Raw genomic sequence first — 18,630 nt, forward strand, 5'->3', positions numbered from 1 at the left:
AGCCGACGCGAAGCCCCGCCCCGGGGACGCGGCGTTCTGCACGGCATTGCGCACGCTCCGACGCTCGCGGTTGGGCAGAGCAGTGCGCCTGCGTGCCGGCGGCTGCGCATGCGCAGTGGCTGTTGTGGCCCTCGGCGGCCCTAAAGGGGACTTCAAGGAGACGGCGGCGACGCTGCTGAGGGCTTCTCCTCAGGGTCGGGGCTACAGCCGTCATGCCGGGGATAGTGGAACTGCCTACTCTGGAGGAGCTGAAAGTGCAGGAGGTGAGGCTCGTCCTGAAGACGGGCACGCGGGGCTTAGGGTTGCCGCTTTCCGGGCCTGGGCCCAGCGCTGCTTCTCCTCAGAGGACGCTGGGTCCCGGATCCCTCCGGCCCCGGCCCCGGCTCCCCGCACCCCCGCGCAGACTGAGGCCGGGCCGTCACCTCCACGGCCCCAGAAGTCTGCCCGCCGCCAACGCCGCCCCCACCGCGACCTGCGCCTCCTTCCGTGAGCAGTGGTGCTTTGGCTTAAGCATCGGCAGGACCGCTTAACTTACCCTGTCTGCCCTTCCTTAGACCGCTCTGCCCAGGGAGCGCGCAGCAGGTGCTCGCGGCCGAGGCCCCTTAAAGTAGTGTCGCAGCCGCGGAGCGCGTTGGAGCCGAGCCAGGAGGCCCCAGGAATGAGATTCGTGGGGAGGGCGCTCGCCCACAGCTGTGGCTGGATGCTTGGTAAGAGGACCAGGCGAAGCCTCCTCGTAGTCGGGTCTGGGTCTGTGTGCATCCCTACCGCGTACGCATGCTCTGAGGTATAACAGCTCCAACCCCTGCTCTCCTCGAGTTTATAGTCTGCTAGGGAGACAGGACGCTATAATGAACTTTCCATGCGTTTATGAGCCAGAGCCTCCCAGGCAAACTGTAACGTCGGGGTCTGGTTGGTCTTTCTGTGTGACAGATCTGAAGCAGGCCCTGAGAGTCAGAGAGGCTGGCCAAGGTCAGCCAGCTGGTCCGTGGTGGAGCTGGAAGGGGAACCCAGGTCTGGCTTTGCTACCCGTGCTCTGGGCAGAAGCGCAAAGCAGCCAGCAGGCTGAGCAGCACCTGGTTATGGGGGGAGCCAGGTGCCGCTCAGTGTGACCTGGTGTCGGGAAGCAGCAGGTGCTGAGACTGGCTGCTGCCTTGTGCTCAGAGAGAGTTTGGAGGCAGCATCCATGAGGCCAGACCAGGCAGTTTGGCCTTTGCCCCCTGAGAGTGAGGTGGTGGAGAGAGGTGAAGGGTATTTTATTTTTGTTGGCTTGCTTGTTCATTTCGTTTTTTAACATTTATTTATTTGAAAGGCAGGGTGACAGAAATAGATCCTCCATCCGCTGGTTCACTCCCCCAACAGCTGCAAACGCCAGGAGGAAGCCACGAACCTGGAACTCCATCCGTGGGCAAGGGCCCACGTCCTTGGGCCATCTTCAGCTGCTTTTCCAGGCCTATGAGCAGGGAGCTGGATTGGAAGCTGAGCAGCTAGACTTGAGCTGGTGCGCTGCTATGGGATGCCGCCTTGGTAGGCCGCAGCTTAACCTCCTGTGCCACAGCGCTGGCCCCACGGTGCAGATTTTAAGGCAGAAGAGTGTCGTGGGAGGACTGAATAGTAGAAAGAACAGGCTGTGTTAAAGGAGAGGGAGCACAAGATAAAAAATTACGTGCCGGCCGGCGCCGCGGCTCACTAGGCTAATCCTCCGCCTTGCGGCGCCGGCACACCGGGTTCTAGTCCCGGTCGGGGCACCGATCCTGTCCCGGTTGCCCCTCTTCCAGGCCAGCTCTCTGCTGTGGCCAGGGAGTGCAGTGGAGGATGGCCCAAGTCCTTGGGCCCTGCACCCCATGGGAGACCAGGATAAGCACCTGGCTCCTGCCATCGGATCAGCACGGTGCGCTGGCCGCAGCGCGCCTACCGCGGTGGCCATTGGAGGGTGAACCAACGGCAAAAGGAAGACCTTTCTCTCTGTCTCTCTCTCTCACTGTCCACTCTGCCTGTCAAAAAAAAAAAAAAATTACGTGCCAGAAGTTATATTCCAGGCACCATGTCCGGTGTTTTACCTTCATTACCTCATTGAATCTCTATGCCTGTGAGAATGGCTCTCAGATAAAGGAATCGCTTGCCGTGTTCAGGCACTCACAGGAAAGTGACATTTACTGAAAGTTAGCAGGAGGGTGCTGCCCAGAGCCAGCCTGTCTGTTGCCCCACCATGGAACTGAGTTAATCTTGAGTTGCTGTATTTTCTGTTAGGATTTTCATTTCGCTTAGCAAACTCCGAGATTCTACTTCATGCAAGCAGTCTCTTGGGATAAACTTGTCTTTAGGGTCACACAGTTGAGAAAGAAGGTAATGACATAAACAGCTAAAATGTAGACAGGGTATGATTAAACACCATGGAAGAGGGGCAGATGTGGTTTAAAAAGTAGGACTGGAGGTGGGTCTAACGTCTAGGTCTCGTCTAGGTCTCCTTGTCCAGTCACCTGGGTGGGGCAGTGTTAGCATTTGCAGACATGGTTATTTTATTTGTAAATGAGGTGATCCCAGCCGGTAAAGCCTCTGAGGCTATAAAGGCAACAGAGAACATACCTCTTGGGCACAGTGTAAGACGTGCTAAATGGCATTTGAAGAAGCGTTTATGGGCAGAGAAGGAGAGAAGAACTTTCTAGGCGTTGGGAGGATCTGAGCAGGTAAGGGGATGGGGAAACGCAGGGCCCACAGATGGATGTGGAACCAATGACGGCAGTGTTTTAAGAGAACAGCAAGGAATCGCTTTTGGAAGTGTGGGAGAAAAAGGCTTTGAATACCCAGCAAGAAATTTAGGCTTTATTTTGCTGGTAAAGCTAAATCCTTTGATGGTTTGTTTGCTGATTGGTTTTAATAGCAGGGTAAAAGAATTGTCATCTAGGCAGATCACTTCAGAGACTCTGAAGACTAGAAGAGAGAAAAAGAAAACAGGAGGGGCCGGCAGAGTGCCGCGATGGGTGAAGCTGCCGCCTGCAGTGCCGGCGTCCCATGGGAGCGCACGTTCGCGTCCCGGCTGCTCCATCTGATCCAGCTCCCTGCTAATGTGCCTGGGAAGGCAGCAGCAGATGGCCTAAGTCCTTGGGCCCCTGTACCTATGTGGCAGACCCACATGGAGTTCCAGATTCCTGGCCTTGGCCTGGTCCAGCTCTGGCTGTTGCAACCATTTGGGGAGTGAACCAGTGGATGCAAGATATCTCTGTGTCTCTACTTGTAATTCTGCCTTTCAAATAAATATTTTTTTAAAAAACAAAGCAAGAGATCAGTCTTGGCGGCTGTTAAAATAATTGAGCAGAATATATATATATATATATATATATTTGGTTTTTTTTTTTTTTTTTTTTTGACAGGCAGAGTTAGAGAGAGACAGAGAGAAAAGTCTTCCTTTTTCTGTTGGTTCACCCCCCAAGTGGCCGCTGTGGCTGGCACGCTGCCGATCCGAAGCCAGGAGCCAGGTGCTTCCTCCTGGTCTCCCATTGGGGTGCAGGGCCCAAGGACCTGGGCCATCCTCCACTGCACTCCCGGGCCACAGCAGAGAGCTGGACTGGAAGAGGAGCAACCAGGACAGAATCCAGTGCCCCAACCGGAAGTAGAACCCGGTGTGCCAGCGCCGCAGGCGGAGGATTAATTTAGTGAGCCGCAGCGCCGGCCAGAATATATATTTTCAATATTTGTTTGAAAGGCAGAGTGACAGAGTCAAGGGAGTTAACTTCCATCTACTGGTTCACTCTTCAAATAGCTGCAACAGCTGGTGGTGGGTGGCCAGGCTGAAGCCAGGAGCCAGGAATTCCATCCAGGTCTCCCCCATGTAGAGCCGGAACTCAAGTACCCGCTGTTTCCCAGGCACATTAGCAGAGAAGTCAGGACTCTGTGGGGCACCCTGATAGGGGATCGAGGCGTCCCAGGCAGCTTAAGCAGCTGCACTGTAGTGCCCGCCCCGAGCAAGATAGTCGTGAGCGCAGTATAACTGGTTACTGCTTATAGAGAGGGCAGAATGGGTGTTTCTGTCTTGACTTGATCTGCCTCGTAGTGGATTAGATATCAGAGGGGTGAAGCTTGTGGAACCCAACAGTGGGAATGGGGAAGCCAGAAGAAGCAGCAGATTTCTTTTTTAAAAAAGATGGATTTATTTATTTTGAAAGGCAGAGTTAAAGAGACAGAGATCTTTCATCCACTGGTTCACTCCCCAGACTGCTGTAAAGGCCCAGGCCGGGCCAGCTAAACTCAGGAGCCAGGAGCTTCATCCTGGTCTGCCATGTGGGTTCAGGGGCCCAAGCACTTGGGCCATCTGCTGCCGCTTTCCCAGGCGCATGAGCAGGGAGCTGGATCAGAAGTGGAGCAGCTGGGACTCAAACTGGCACCCATATGGGATGACAGCATTGCAGGCAGCAGCTTAACCTGCGCCACAGGACCAGTTTGAGGAGGATGTTAAACCCATTTGGAACCTCGCTGACTTAGGAATTATGACGCATTCCCATGGAGGAAGCAGTCAGAAGCTTTGGGCTTGAAATCACCTGGACACACATTTTGAGTGAAAATAAAAACAATATTTGTGGTGTACTTTCTATGTGGTAAGTACCGTGATGCTGCACCTTAATTAAGCAAAATATAAGGCATGCTGTAAATCAGGCCCCGCAGAAAGAGGCGCAGACGTGGTTGAAGGGAGAAGATGAGGACTGGAAGCCTGACTGGCTGTAGACTGCGCCTCACTTTCCACACCTGCCGTTGTATGACCCTGCTGCGCAGCCGGGCTGTTGTGAGAATAAATGAGGAAGGAGGTAGACATTCTGTGTTCTTTGAGACAAAGGGAGCTGAGTGAGTTTGAGAGGGTATTCACAGTAAGCAGGTGTACCAGGGTGGTGTTTCTGATGGCATCCAGCAGTCTCAGTGAAGGGGGTATGGTGACATCTCAAGTGCTTTGGCTCCCCAGCGATGGTGTGTCATGGGAAGAGGCCTGATTGGACGTCGTCATCTTGGTCCTGGTTTGGGGGTTGCACTGACCTGCCACCATTTTTTTTTTATCAGTTAGGAAACAGCCAGTAAATGACTCTCATCCTTTATTTGTGGGAATGCTGTTTTCCAGCCTCAACAACACACCTCCAAATCTTAGGGGAGTAGCACAAATAATGCAACACGGTTTTTTTGTTGTTGTTTGGGGTTTTTTTTTTTTTTTTTTTTTTTTCATGATAACCATGAACATTTGAGTAATTAGGTGAGCCATTTAAAGATATTTTAAGGAATTTGATATATTAAGTTTTTAAAAGAGTTCAAGTGTTCATTTTTATTCTCCCAGCTGTTTGCAAGTAATAAAGCAAGCAAATGTTTACCAGTTATTAAGCAAACTTTTATTTTCAAAATAAATTAAGCAAGCTTTTATTTTAAAATTTCATTTATGTCATAACTTTACTTTTGCTTTGTTACTTAGAGTAGTTATAATATTAGTAGACGTTGGCCGGCGCTGTGGCTCAATAGGCTAATCCTCCGCCTTGCGGCGCCAGCACACCAGGTTCTTGTCCCGGTTGCCCCTCTTCCAGGCCCGTTCTCTGCTGTGGCCAGGGAGTGCAGTGGAGGATGGCCCAAGTGTTTGGGCCCTGCACCCCATGGGAGACCAGGATAAGCACCTGGCTCCTGCCTTCGGATCAGCGCGGTGTGCCGGCCCACAGCGCGCCGGCCGCGGTGGCCATTGGAGGGTGAACCAACGGCAAAAGGAAGACCTTTCTCTCTGACTCTCTCGCACACTGTCCACTCTGCCTGTCAAAAAAATAAAGAAAAATAAATAAATAAAAATATTAGTAGACATAGTCATAACTTTATTCTCCTCTTCCTAGAGTATGTAGATGAATGACTCCCCTCATCTTTTTTTTTTTTTTTTGGGGGGGGGGGCAGGCAGAGTGGACAGTGAGAGACAGAGAGAAAGGTCTTCCTTTTCTGTTGGTTCACCCCTCAATGGCTGCTGCGGCCGGCGCACTGCGCCGATCTGAAGCCAGGAGCCATGTGCTTCCCCGGTTTCCCATGCAGGTGCAGGGCCCAAGGACCTTGGTTATCCTCCACTGCCCTCCCGGCCACAGCAGAGAGCTGGACTGGAAGAGGAGCAACCGAGACAGAATCCGGCGCCCCAACCAGGACTAGAACCTGGGTGCTGGCGCCACAGGCGGAGGATTAGCCTAGTGAGCCGCGGCACTGGCTTTTTTTTTTTTTTTTTTTTTTTTAAGATTTTATTTGAGAGAGTTACAGACAGAGGGAGAACCAGAGAAAGGTCTTTCATCTGCTGGTTCACTCTTCTAAATGGCTGGAATGGCCAGAGCTGAGCCGATCCAAAGCCAAGAACCAGGAACTTCTTTTGGGTCTCCCATGTGGGTGTAGGAACCCAAGCACTTGGGCCATTTTCTGCTTTCCCAGGCCATAAGCAGAAGCTGGATCAGAGGACAAGGAGCCAGGACACAAACCAGCACATATATGGGGTGCTGGCGCCACAGGCGGAGGCTTAGCCTGCTACATACACCACAGTGCGGCCCCCTCATCTTTTCTTGCCTTTTATCTTACTGCTAACCTAGCTGTGAAGAATGTACAAAAATAAAATTATGGGATATTTTCACATTAAAATTCTGAATTTTACAAATTAACTCCAGTACTGTCTTAAAGCCTAAGATACCGTAATAGACTAGATTGTATTCTAGAAGTCCTCTGGGTCCGTGTCAGGAAATTGTAAATGCTGTATGTTGTATTCATAGGTTCAAGGAGGAGAAGCCTGAAAATGTCAGTCTCCTGGTGGAGAAAGCAACAGCAGTAAAGCAAAGCCAGTTCAGTTTAGAAAGGAGCCTCCCTTACAGGACCATCCTGACAGCTCTGCTCCACGTACCAGGAGCAGGTGTCTTCCCAAAGTGCAGTAAGAGGCGAGGTTGCCGACCCTCCTTGCTGGTCATCTGTATTGTCTTGGAGGATTTGGTCAGAGCAGAAAGAGAGGAGGAAGACATAAAGATATTAGTATCAGGGAGAGAAACTGTTTTTATTTGTAAATGATAGTTTTTCCAACAGTCCTTTGAGTTTTGTGTCAGAACTCACAGGAGTTCAGTAAGAAGGCTAGAGAGAGTATACAGTGTACACGCCAGCAGTAAACAGTTTGAAATGCAACAGGGAAAGAACCCTAAATCCGAGGAATAAACAAGAAATGTGCAAGGTCCCTCTCTGAAGGAAATTATAATTTTGACAGAAGACAAGAATGATCCAAGTATGAATAAATAGCGGGAAACACTACATTCTGAATGAGTCCGTGTCAGTTCAGTATTATCGCTCCTGGAGCTGCTGTTTCTCCATTGCCTGCTACCTGTGCTTGACGCTGTTTGGAGTGCTTTGGTGTATCCAGAGTAAACATTCCATGTAATTACTGCTTAATGTAGGGCAGTTGACATCTTTACTGGATCTCTGTGGGAAACAGAATGCCCGCCCTCTTGGAGCTTCTGGTGTAGACCTCATGAGTGCAGACTGCTGCTGGCTCGCTCATGGGATGATTAGGGAAAGGTTCTCTGGGGACCGGAAATCTGAGCAGCGACCCAGTACAGGTTGAGCATCCCTAATCCAGAAACCACGATTCCAGAATGCTCCAGAATCTGAAACCTTTTGATCACTGACATGCCACAAGTAGAGAACTTCACACCTGACATCATGCATGGGTCACAGAACACAGGCACACTGAAAAGATTGTGTGAAATTACCTTCAGGCTGTGTGGATGAGGTATTACATGAAACGTAAATGAATGGCATGTGTAGACGTGGAGCCCATCCTCAAGATAGCTTGTTATGTACATGCACATACTCCAGAATCTGAAAGAATTCCCAAATCCAAACACTTCTGATCCCAAACATTTAGGAAAAGGGATGCTCAACCTGTTTATAAAAGTTTTCTGAATTAACATGTAACTAATTGTAACACATTGCAAATTTTGAGAGAGGATGTTCATCTGAGAGGATAGCCAAGATGGTTTTGCAAAGAAAGAATGAGGAAGATGGTTCTGATAACACAGTGACCTGGTCAGTTGCAGTATTTAAAACATCGTGTATTGGGACAGAAAAACAGTACGTAAGGGAAAGGGGCCCGCAGGACTCTCACTGCAGCAGCTCTGCAGGGGCGGGGAACCCCTTTGCTGCCAAGGGCCATTTGAATATAATGTCATTTGCGGGCCACACAGAATGATCCACTTACAAGTTAGCCTGCTGTAGCTTTATGGAATTTTGAGTCCTACCTGGGGTTGCCTTGGCAGAGACAGACCAAAAGGTTTTGCGAGCTTCATACCTCACCTGGGCTGGATGTTCCCCACCCCTGCCTAGGCCCTGGACTAGCCACAGGTCCCCAAAATGAGCTCCTGTACTACACTGTTGCTTCCCAAGAAGATGCATGGGAATGCAGGTGAGAGAGACTGGGGTCGCTACGGGGATAGAAACCTGGAATTTGCTCTTAGTTGAGACTTTTTTTTTAATTTTCAGATTTTCATATTAATAACTTTCTAGACTAGATATTCTGATTCCTTCCAATCTCACCTTCTTTGATTCTCTGGTCTTCTGGGAGTTTTTTTAATCCTACTTTTTTTTTTTTTTAAGATTTATTTTATTCATTTAAAAGAGTTACAGAGAGAGGTAGACAGACAGAGAGGTCTTTATCCGCTGGTTCACTCCCTAGATGGCCACAACGGCCAGAGCTGTGCTGATTCAAAGCCAGGAGCCAGGAGCCTCTTCCAGGTTTCCCACATGGGTGCAGGGACCCAAGGACTTGGGCCATGTTCTACTGCTTTCCCAGGCCATAGCAGAGAGCTGGATTGGAAGTGAGGCAGCTGGGTCTTTAACCGGCCCCCATATTGGATGCCGGCGCTTCAGGCCAGGGTGTTAACCTGCTGCGCCACAGCGCTGGCCCCAATCCTTCTGCTTTAATTACATTCCTGGAGCAGAAACCCAGTGAAAGCTCCGCTGAGTTGCTTCCTCCCACTCTGGCCGAGAAGCTGCATTCCTGCTTTATAGAAAGATTGTTCCAGGGCTGCCATTTCTCCAGCTCTAAAATGGAGATGGTGACAGCAGCTCAGTGAGGTTATTGTAAAAGAGAAAAAGATGATCTGTGTGAAAGGGCTTTGTGATCCTTGAAGCACCATAGATCACACACCATAGATCACACACGCCAGCCCCATCTTTAACTTTCTTGGTAAAGTCAGAACGTCGCTCCCTTTGCGTTCCCTCCGTTTTGAGCAACTTGAGGTCAAGTTGAAGAAGTGACGCAGTCTGCGATCTTTGTCCGTCGTTCCTTTCCTAGGTTAAAGTCAGTTCTTCGGTGCTTAAAGCTGCGGCCCATCACTATGGAGCTCAGTGTGACAAGCCCAACAAGGAGTTCATGCTCTGCCGCTGGGAGGAGAAAGACCCCAGGAGGTGTTTAGAGGAAGGCAAGCTGGTCAACAAGTGCGCTTTGGACTTCTTCAGGTAAGAGTCTCTGGGGTCTGTGCCTGTCTGCCCGAAAGATTGCGGTCTTCTCATGTGAGTAAGGGAATGTTTAGCTGATGGAAAGATAATCTTTAGTAGAAAGTGCGTAGGCCTTGAAGTCGTACACCAAGGTAAGCACTCAATAAATGATAGTTATTTTGGGTTTTATTTTTATTACATGGCAAGTTCCTTTGTCCCATGAGTCTAGATTTCTACCCATCTCGGGGCCCAGAAACATAATTTGGCACAGTGTTCGTCAGCAGCCAGGACGGGGCTGTCGCCATCAGAACACACAACTGTGAGGAACAGAAAAGTGTACTCAGAGTCCTGTAGGCCTCTGTGCTAGGTACTTTAGTCAAAAAATCCAGATTGTGCGATTGTAGAAAAATGTTTTACAACTACATTTGTTAGAGCTCTATTAAAAGGGACAGAAACGGGCCAGCGCCGTGGCTCACTTGGTTAATCCTCCACCTGTGGTGCCGGCATCCTATATGGGCGCTGGGTTCTAGTCCCGGTTGCTCCTCTTCCAGTCCAGCTCTCTGCTGTGGCCCGAGAGTGCAGTGGAGGATGGCCCAGGTGCTTGGGCCGCTGTACCCACATGGGAGACCAGGAGGAAGCACCTGGCTCCTGGCTTCGGATTGGTACAGCGCCAGCTGTAGCGGCCATTTAGGGAGTGAACCAGCGGAAGGAAAACCTTTCTCTCTGTCTCTCTTTCTCACTGTCTGTAACTCTACCTGTCAAATAAAAATAATAATAATAAAAGGGACAGAAACTGAACTCCCAGAGAACTGGCTCTTGTAACTGTGAAGTCCAGAAAGAGGCCTGGCGTCGGACAGGGCTGGAGTCAGCATTTCATAACTATGTGATGGTCTTTTGCCTCTCTTCTTACAATCTCCTAGTTCTGCTTTTCCCTGTTGACCTTGTTTTCGAAGAGACTCTCCCCTTGCTGTAGCACAGTTGGCTGCCAGTCACCCCAGGCTGCTCTTCTGCTTGCTTAGCAAACCTAGACAAAGAGTGCTGTGTCTCTAGGAGCAGGAGCAGAAGCCCCCTGGCCGGCTGTCTTCCTGCGCTTGCTGTTGAACCAGTTGTGCTCGGGAGATCCAGTGCAGTGACTGGGCAGGCCTAAAGTGCGGAGTAGACGCAGTTTCATCCAGACCGCATTGCCGAGAGACAGGGAGGGGTTGTTCCCCAAAGGAGATGCAGAGGGCTCCTGTAGAAGAATGGAGAACGGCTGCTGGCCGGGCAGGAACCGCAGCTGTCCGCTCTCGTGACGTCAGAGGAGACAACGAATACCTCGGCATAATAGCTGCGCTCTGTGTTTCTTGCTTCTGCTGTCTTTGTCCACGTGTGGGGACATTTTTGTGGTGATAGTCATAGTTTGTGTGTGTTTAAAATGCATTTTTCAGTTGGGGCTTTTGGAAACATTCTTTCAAGTTGCTGTGTAGTCCTTATGGCCATTTTTAATGGCTATATACTATTCTGTCAATAGATAAGACCAACCTAAAAATGCCTTCCCGTTTCTTGTTAATGAACATCATTGATGATTAAATTTTTGATGATTTTAGATAAATCTGCAGTGATTACATGATTACATTTGTGTGTAGCTCTTTTTTATCTTTTAATTACTTCTTTGGTATAAATTTCCCCACCGTAAGATTATTCTATAAAAGACTTTATTATTATTTATGACCGCAGATCTTTATTGCCTTTTTTTTTTTAAGTTAAGTCAATGTATGTTGTCCTCAGCACTGCATCCTGGTATGCATATTATTTAAATATTTAAATGTCTGAAGATATAGCATAGTCATTTTATTATGTTTGACTTTGCATTCACTTGATTACTAGCTTCATTGTGTATGTTTATTGTAAATTTTTTTCTTTTAAGATTTATTTATTTATTTGAAAGCCACAGTTACAGAGAGGGAGAGGCAGAGAGAGAGAAGGAAAGATGGATCTTCCATCTGTTGGTTTACTTCCCAAATGACTGTAAAGGCTAGGGCTGGGCCAGACCGAAGCCAGGAGCCAGGAGCTGCTTCTGAGTCTCCCATGTTGGGTGCAGGGTCCCAAGCGCTTGGGCCATCTTCACTGCTTTCCCAGACACATTAGCAGGGAGCTGGATCAAGAGTGTAGCAGCTGGGTCTCTAATTACTGCTCACATGGGATGCGGACACTGCAGGCAACAGCTTTATCTGCTATACCAGGGCTCCAACCCCTAAATGCTTTATTTTTTAGGAGAGCATCAGCAAGGCATTTTATCAATGGCCCAGAGGTATTACGGTTTAAGTGGGAAATGCTTGAATTTATTGTTTATTTTCATTTTTTATTTCAAAGGCAGAGAGAGAAAAATCTTCCGTCCACTGGTTTATTCCCCAAATGTCTGCAACACCAAGGCTGGGCTAGGCCGAAGTCAGGAACCCCAGACTCTGCCCAGGTCTCCCATGTGGGTGACAGCCCCCAACCACTTGAGCCATTGCCTGCTGCCTCCCAAGGTGCACATTAGTGGGAAGCAGAAAGTGAAGCTGGGACTTGAACCCAGGGACTCTGCTATGGGATGTGGGTGTTCCAAGCCATGTCTTAACTACCACACACCAGCACTGGGATTTGAGCTGCCTCTGTGAGAGGAATTTGTTGCTGTGGAAGGTGCTAGTTGTAGGCATTAGTAGATAACTGTCTATCAGGTGTGGGCAAGGGATCTGCACGACTAGACTGGGGGTTTGCAGCCCTTCTCTGCCACAGTATTTTGGAGGGATATAAAACTCCTGTCGGAGACAATAGCTTCCTGCCAGAATGATTCTCCAGTAGAGGTTAGGCAGGTACACGTTAAGATTAGAACACCTGGGAGGGTACCTAGGACGCTGGCAGCGTTGGTGGACTCCGAGGAGGGGAACTGGGTGGCTGGAGGGCAGGACTGGAAGGCAGATTTTTCACTGAGAGTCTGCCTTCCTGAGACACACTAACTAGCATGCAGGTGTTGAGAGCGCAGCCAGATGCCTGGAGTATGGCAGGCAGGCTCTTCATCATTATTATTCTGCTGGCGGGGAGGGGCTCTGAATTTCTTCCGCTGCTACACGTATGGCTGTTGTATAAAATCATGGTGCTTTGGCCTTGTCTGAATTTGCAAGCGAGGCTGACTAATAAGAGAATGGTAGTTTCACAATATAACTAAAGCCTTTGTCCCTTTTATACATAAAAGTTATATTTTCTCCAGCCATTTTTCTTTTTCTTTTTTTTTTTTTTTTTTCATAAATGTGAATTTGCAAAGTGCAACTTTTGTATTGTTGTGGCTCCCCCCCCACCAACCTCCCTCCCTCCCGTGGCCTTCCCTTCTCCCTCTCCCATCCCGCAGCCATTTTTCCTGGCCAAAAAATCAACTATATGCAACCTGCTTCTTAACAGAGAGCACCAAGTAGAATTGAGCTTCCTACCTGTTAGCAAGGACTAATCTCTACTGCTAACTAGTAGACCAGTGTCTACTGCATGCTAACTGCGTGGAGACCACACACATTCAAGGAGCGCTGAGCGGCCCTGGTATCTGCTTTTTAGTTTGTGTGTTTGCTGTTTATGGTTCTGTCCCGTCCTCTGCCGTTGTCTGTCACTTCACTTTCCTGCAGTATTCCCATTGCTCCCTGTGCCTCCTTGCCTTCTAAGTATGTTGGCAGATTCTCTTTAGAGCCAGATCGAAAGAAAAGAAGAGGGGCTTGTGCTGTGGTACAGGGGGTTAAGCTGCCATATCCCGAGTGCTAGCTTTGAATCTCGGCTGCTCCACTGCCAGTCCAGCTTCCCACCTGGGAAAGCAGCAGATGATGGCCAAGTGCCTCAGCCCCTGCCACCCATCTGGGAGACCCAGATGTGGTTCCTAGCTCCTGGCTTCAGCCTTGCCTAGCTCTGGTCTTTGCAGCCATTTGAAGAGTAAACCAGCAGATGGATGAAATCTCTTCTCCCTCTCCCTCTCCCCCATCACTCTGTCTTTCAAATAAATACAGATAATAAATGGGTCCAATTGAGGAGTTCCTCACAGAGTGATTGTGAGTCTTTAGCCACAGTGTTTCCTTTTTGCTGCATAAAGGCATCGGGTTTTGCTCCTCACAGATCTCTTGTTTTTACTTACTGGTTTTCCTCTTCAAAGTTTTGAAGTTGTCTTATGAATTAAGAGTATTTACTCCCATACCTTTTAGAAAGCAGGCCTATGTTGGGGCTGGTGCTGTGGTGTAGTAGGTTAAGCCTCTGCCTGTGGTGCCAGCAACCCATATGGGCACTGGTTCAAGTCCTGGCTGCTCCACTTCCTATCCAGCTCTCTGCAAAGGCCTGGGAAAGCAGTGGAAGATGGTCCAAGTGCTTGGGCCCGTGCATCCACATAGGAGACCCAGAAGAAGCTCCTGGCTTTGGATCGGCCCAGCTCCAGATGTTGTGGCCATTTGGGGAGTGAACCAGCAGATGGAAGACCTCTCTTTTTGTCTGTAACTCTGCCTCTCAAATAAATAAATAAATCTTAAAGAGAAACTGGCCTATGTGTTTGAGACCTGTACCTGCTTTTCCTCCACCTTTCTGTATTTCATTGTTTTGTGAAGAGTCCACAACGTAACCTCACCCTCCATTTCAGGCAGATAAAGCGCCACTGTGCTGAGCCTTTCACAGAGTATTGGACCTGCATCGACTATTCCAACCTGCAGTTATTTCGTCACTGTCGCAAGCAGCAGGCCAAGTTTGACGAGTGTGTGCTGGACAAGCTGGGCTGGGTACGGCCGGACCTGGGAGAACTGTCAAAGGTAAGAAGGCTCCTGCAGGTCTCGCCCTCTGAGGTGCGGGTGAGGTGATGGGAGAGAGTGGCCAGCAAGGTGGCCATGAGAACAGGCATAATGTGAGGAACACGAACTCCCAAACAGATCTCCTGGGAGGAGGCGATTATACACAGCCAGGCGGGAGTGCTTTCAGTGGGAGGAGTCCTCGAGGGGGTCTTCCAGCACGGGCAGACCTGACTCTAGTCAAAGTCAGAAGGAGTAGAGGAGGGCGGGCATAGTGTCAGTGCAGCACCGGTGGTCGGCCCCGTCTCTGAGGCTGTCCTAGAACTCAGATTCAGTGGCGAAATAGGCTCAGGGTTGCAGAAAAGAAAGTCCTGCCTGGAGGTACAAGGTGTGTTTTCCTACTGTATTTCCTGCCTTACTTGTGATACCATCTGTTGAAATATCAGAGCTGGAAACCTGCATGCTGATTCCCAACTCCCTACTCTTTTTTTAAGATTTATTAATTTGAAAGGGAAGGAGGGACAGATTGATTGATTGATTCCATCCCCTGGTTCACTCCCCAAATGGCCACATCAGCCTGGGCTGGGGCAGACTGAAGCCAAGAGCCTGGAACTCCATCCTTGTCTCCTACTTGGGGGTCTGGTACTTGGGCCATCTTCTGTCTTCCCAGGTGCATTAGCAGGGAGCTGGATCAGAAGTGGAGCAGCTGGGGCTGACCAGGACTCCTTTGGGATGCCGGTGTCACAGGCAGTGGCTTAGCCCGCTACACTTCAATGCCTATAGATCAGCGTCTCCTAATGCGGTTTTTGAGTCCTCTCACTGGCTCCTCCTCTTATTCCTGGAGAGTTCTTCATGTGCAGTGTAGGAATTCTGGGAGGGGAGGGTGGGACACCACAGTTTTTGGAAGACAACACATGCTGTGAAATTGAAGAATTTAGGACAAAATCCTGTCTTCATTATGAGCGATGTGTGTGCAAACATCACTTTCCTGTTAAACGCCTTGTCAGGACGCCCGTTGCTCCTGAGGTAAAGCGTCTTCTCCGTGTCACGGCGTACAGGGCCTCTTAGGTCGTGACCGATCCTGCCTCAGCCTCACAGCCCTGTTCCCCGGGGGCAGCTCAGGTCTGAATGGAGACGGTGGATTTGAACCTTAGTCCCACTAGTTAATTGCTGTGGGATCTTGATCAAATTGCTTAGTGCTCCCCCACTCCCACCTCTTCTACGTAAGGCAGCCAGGAAGCCCTGCTTTCCTGTGAGGATTCCGACAGAGCTCACGGGACTCTCCAGCCCAGGGCCCGGCACAGGTCCGCAGCGATGTTCGTGGCTTTCCCTTTGCATGCAGCATCTGAGAGCCAGGGCTGTGGGCGTGGAGCAGTACGTGAAGGGCTGACTTAGCTAGTTTGGGGTCTGTTTTTTTGTATCTGGAACGATTGTCTTTTGTCATTTCTGACTCATGAAAGAAGTAAGAAGTCCTGAGGAAAGCGTATTTACTCGTGAATCTTTGTGTTAACATTTAAAAAGCCGTGCACAACAGAAAAGCATTGCTGTCTTTTATTTTTAAAAAAGATTTTATTTATTTATTTGAGAGAGTTATAAACAGTGAGAGGGAGAGACACAGAGAGAGGTCTTCCCTCTGCTGGTTCACTCCCCAACTGGCCACAATGGCTGGAGCTGCGCCAGTCAGGAGCCAGGAGCTTCCTCCGGGTCTCCTATGAGAGTGCAGGGGCCCAGGCACTTGGGCCATCCTCCACTGCTCTCCCAGGCCACAGCAGAGAGCTGGATCAGAAGTGGAGCAGCCGGGACTTGAACCGGCGCCCATATGGAATGCTGGCACCGCAGGAGGAGGACTAACCCACTGTGCCACAGCACTGGTCCCATTGCTATCTTAACTCTTTTCAAAAGACTTATCAGTTTCAGTTATCCTTGAACTCCGTGACCAGTGTCTTTCTAGAGAGGTGGCAGGAGCTGAGAAAGCCTTTCTTTCCACCGCCTCCCCTTTGGCGTGTAGTTTCCACCGAGCGCCCTCCCCGCTGTGTTGGCCTGGTGAATACCTGCTGTGGTCCCAGCGCAGTCGGCCCCTCCGCTGAAGCTGCTGACCTGCCTGGGCAGCACTGCTCTCTCGCTCCCAACCCCAGCTTCCTCATAATCATAAAGTAGTTTATGGAGCACGCAGACACCGCAGGTGCTTCGTGTGCAGACTCCCTCATCGGGCGACTTGGTGAGCTCAAAGTCCCGTGTTACAGATGGGGCTAGCACGTGAAGCAGACTGCTCCCGGTCGTTCACGCAGTCGGTGATGTGAGCACTTGTCTGCCCTGTTCTCTGGGGTGGTGCAGAAGAGGTGGTTGCTTGATTCTTTTTTCTTCAAAAGTTGCATTTGAGGGAGTTCTTGATTCCTCTAGATTCGAGAAACTTTGTTTTACATTTATTTCAGAAATATGTTGAATTCCTTAGAGAAGCTTCAGATCCCAGTGGGAGGCATTTGAGATTACTTTGTGAATCGGTAAGGAACCAGCAGTCATCTGTGGTTCCTGCGAGGAGCTGGGAACACTGGTTTGAAAGCAAGCAGACGAAGCGCTGTGGACTTGAAGACTTGGGTTCCAGCTCTGACACTGCCGGGCATCTTTCTCTTAGGCACGTCAGCCTGGCCCTCATGGGTGAGCTGGAGATACGCCTGCCCCGCGGAGTGCTCGCAGGGCTTGTGTGATTGAGTTTGTGCAAGCTCTGTGGACTGTGCACAGGTTCTGAATTTGTGTCCGGGAGGATCAGCCCGACCCTGTGACTCGGCCTGGCTAGGGCAGCAGAAGGCTCTCAGCACGGCCGCCTCCCTCCGCTGACCTGGGCTGCCTCCTTGTCGTGGAGAGGACAGCCTGCTGCTTCCCCACGGAGACTGCCGTGACTCAGGGCGTGGCTGCACTGTCTCCCGTCTCTGTATTGTACTGAGTACTTCACTCCCTGGCTGGGCCTGTGGGCTCAGCTCCCCAGTTCTGGCCTTGCCTCTCTCCAGGCTGGCGCTGGGGCCTACAGCCGGGTTGCATTTACTTTCCTGCTTCATCGGCACCTGTTGCCATCAGGTTAAATGGACACATCTTTGGGTATCGCTCAGACCCCTTTGTCACACGGTGCTATCGGCCAGTCTGAGTAGTATTTAGAAGCCCGGGCTTGGTTGTCTTACTTGTCCTGCTGTGGGCCAGGTGGCCTCAGTGGACCTCTGCACAGGACCTCGTAGTGTGCTTAGCTAGGCGCTGGTTAAGGCCTTTGTCTCCCTTCGCTCCTTGTGCAGCCATTGTGTCCGCCATTCTCAGGGTGCGATTCATCCTTCACTTGCACGGTTTGGTTCCTCCCTAATTTCCCTGGTTGACTCCTGCTCATCTCTGAAGAGTAAGCTAACGTTCAGGGTGGGTTAGATGTGCAGTCCTGGCCCCCGTGGGTGCAGCTCCCATCCTCTTGGGAAGCCCGGGACATGGCAGTCAGGAGGTGTTGGCTGTTTCCCTCACTGCCCTTGAGCCGCTCGGGGACGGGGTGTGTCCTCCCTCCTGCGTGTCTCGTGTCCACCGTTTGGAAGCGTCCATTCAGGGGTTCCGTGTCTGCCGTAACGAGCTGGGGTGGCAGGCGTGGAGCAGACAGCGGGAGGCATGTGTGTGGTCCTGGAGGACGCCAACCCAGCTCTCAACTCTGCTTCCTCACCCCGCCCAGGTCACGAAAGTGAAGACAGATCGACCTTTACCGGAGAATCCGTATCACTCGAGACCACGGCCGGAGCCCAACCCCGAGATAGAGGGAGACCTGAAGCCTGCCAGACACGGCAGCCGCCTTTTTTTCTGGAGCATGTGAAGGGGGGTCCCTGGCCCAGCCTCGGTCATGCGCCCAGACAGCGACTGATGAAAACGCCCATGCCATGCGCATCGACCGATAGTGTGTTCTTTCCGGGATCACAAACATCAACAAGAAAGTTAATTTATGTGACTTGGCAGTTATTCTATACCATTTCCTGTCCATTAAAAATTTTAAAGGAAACAGTTGTATTTTATTATGTTTTTTGTAACCTTTTGGCCTTTAAAGATGACTTCCCCCTTGCTGCTGCTGTTTGTGGCCCCGTCAGTCTGTGCTCTCGCCCTGCTGGGAGTGGGCACTCTGCAGTGTGCCGGGGAGCGCCACCAGCCCACGGAGAGGTGGGAAGTTCTTGTTACCCGAGACAGCTCCTTGGGCATGTCTGCATTCATACTTCTCAAAACAAACGTTAAAAAATATTTAAGTTACAGAGAGAGAGCTCCTATCTGCTGATCCACTCTTCAAATGCCCACAGTGCCTGGGCCGGGCTCGCAGCCTGTAGCCGGGAATCCAGGTCTCCCATGTGGGGGTGGCAGTGCCACCAGTGCTGCCTCCCATACTGGCGGGAAGATAGAGGACGCC

General features: G+C 50.4%; 1 protein-coding gene across 1 annotated transcript; it reads left to right on the forward strand.

Moving 5' to 3' along the window:
- The first annotated feature begins 96 nt into the window (after positions 1-96).
- On the forward strand, positions 97-18,234 carry NDUFA8 (NADH:ubiquinone oxidoreductase subunit A8). The gene is made up of 4 exons (XM_062207627.1): positions 97-263; positions 9,314-9,477; positions 14,078-14,243; positions 17,914-18,234. Exons 1-4 carry the CDS (start codon positions 213-215, stop codon positions 18,049-18,051), a joined length of 519 nt encoding a protein of 172 aa, XP_062063611.1. The 5' UTR covers positions 97-212; the 3' UTR covers positions 18,052-18,234.
- Positions 18,235-18,630: the final 396 nt, after the last annotated feature.

Source organism: Lepus europaeus, chromosome 12, assembly GCF_033115175.1.
Source record: "Lepus europaeus isolate LE1 chromosome 12, mLepTim1.pri, whole genome shotgun sequence".
Lineage (NCBI taxonomy): Eukaryota > Metazoa > Chordata > Mammalia > Lagomorpha > Leporidae > Lepus > Lepus europaeus.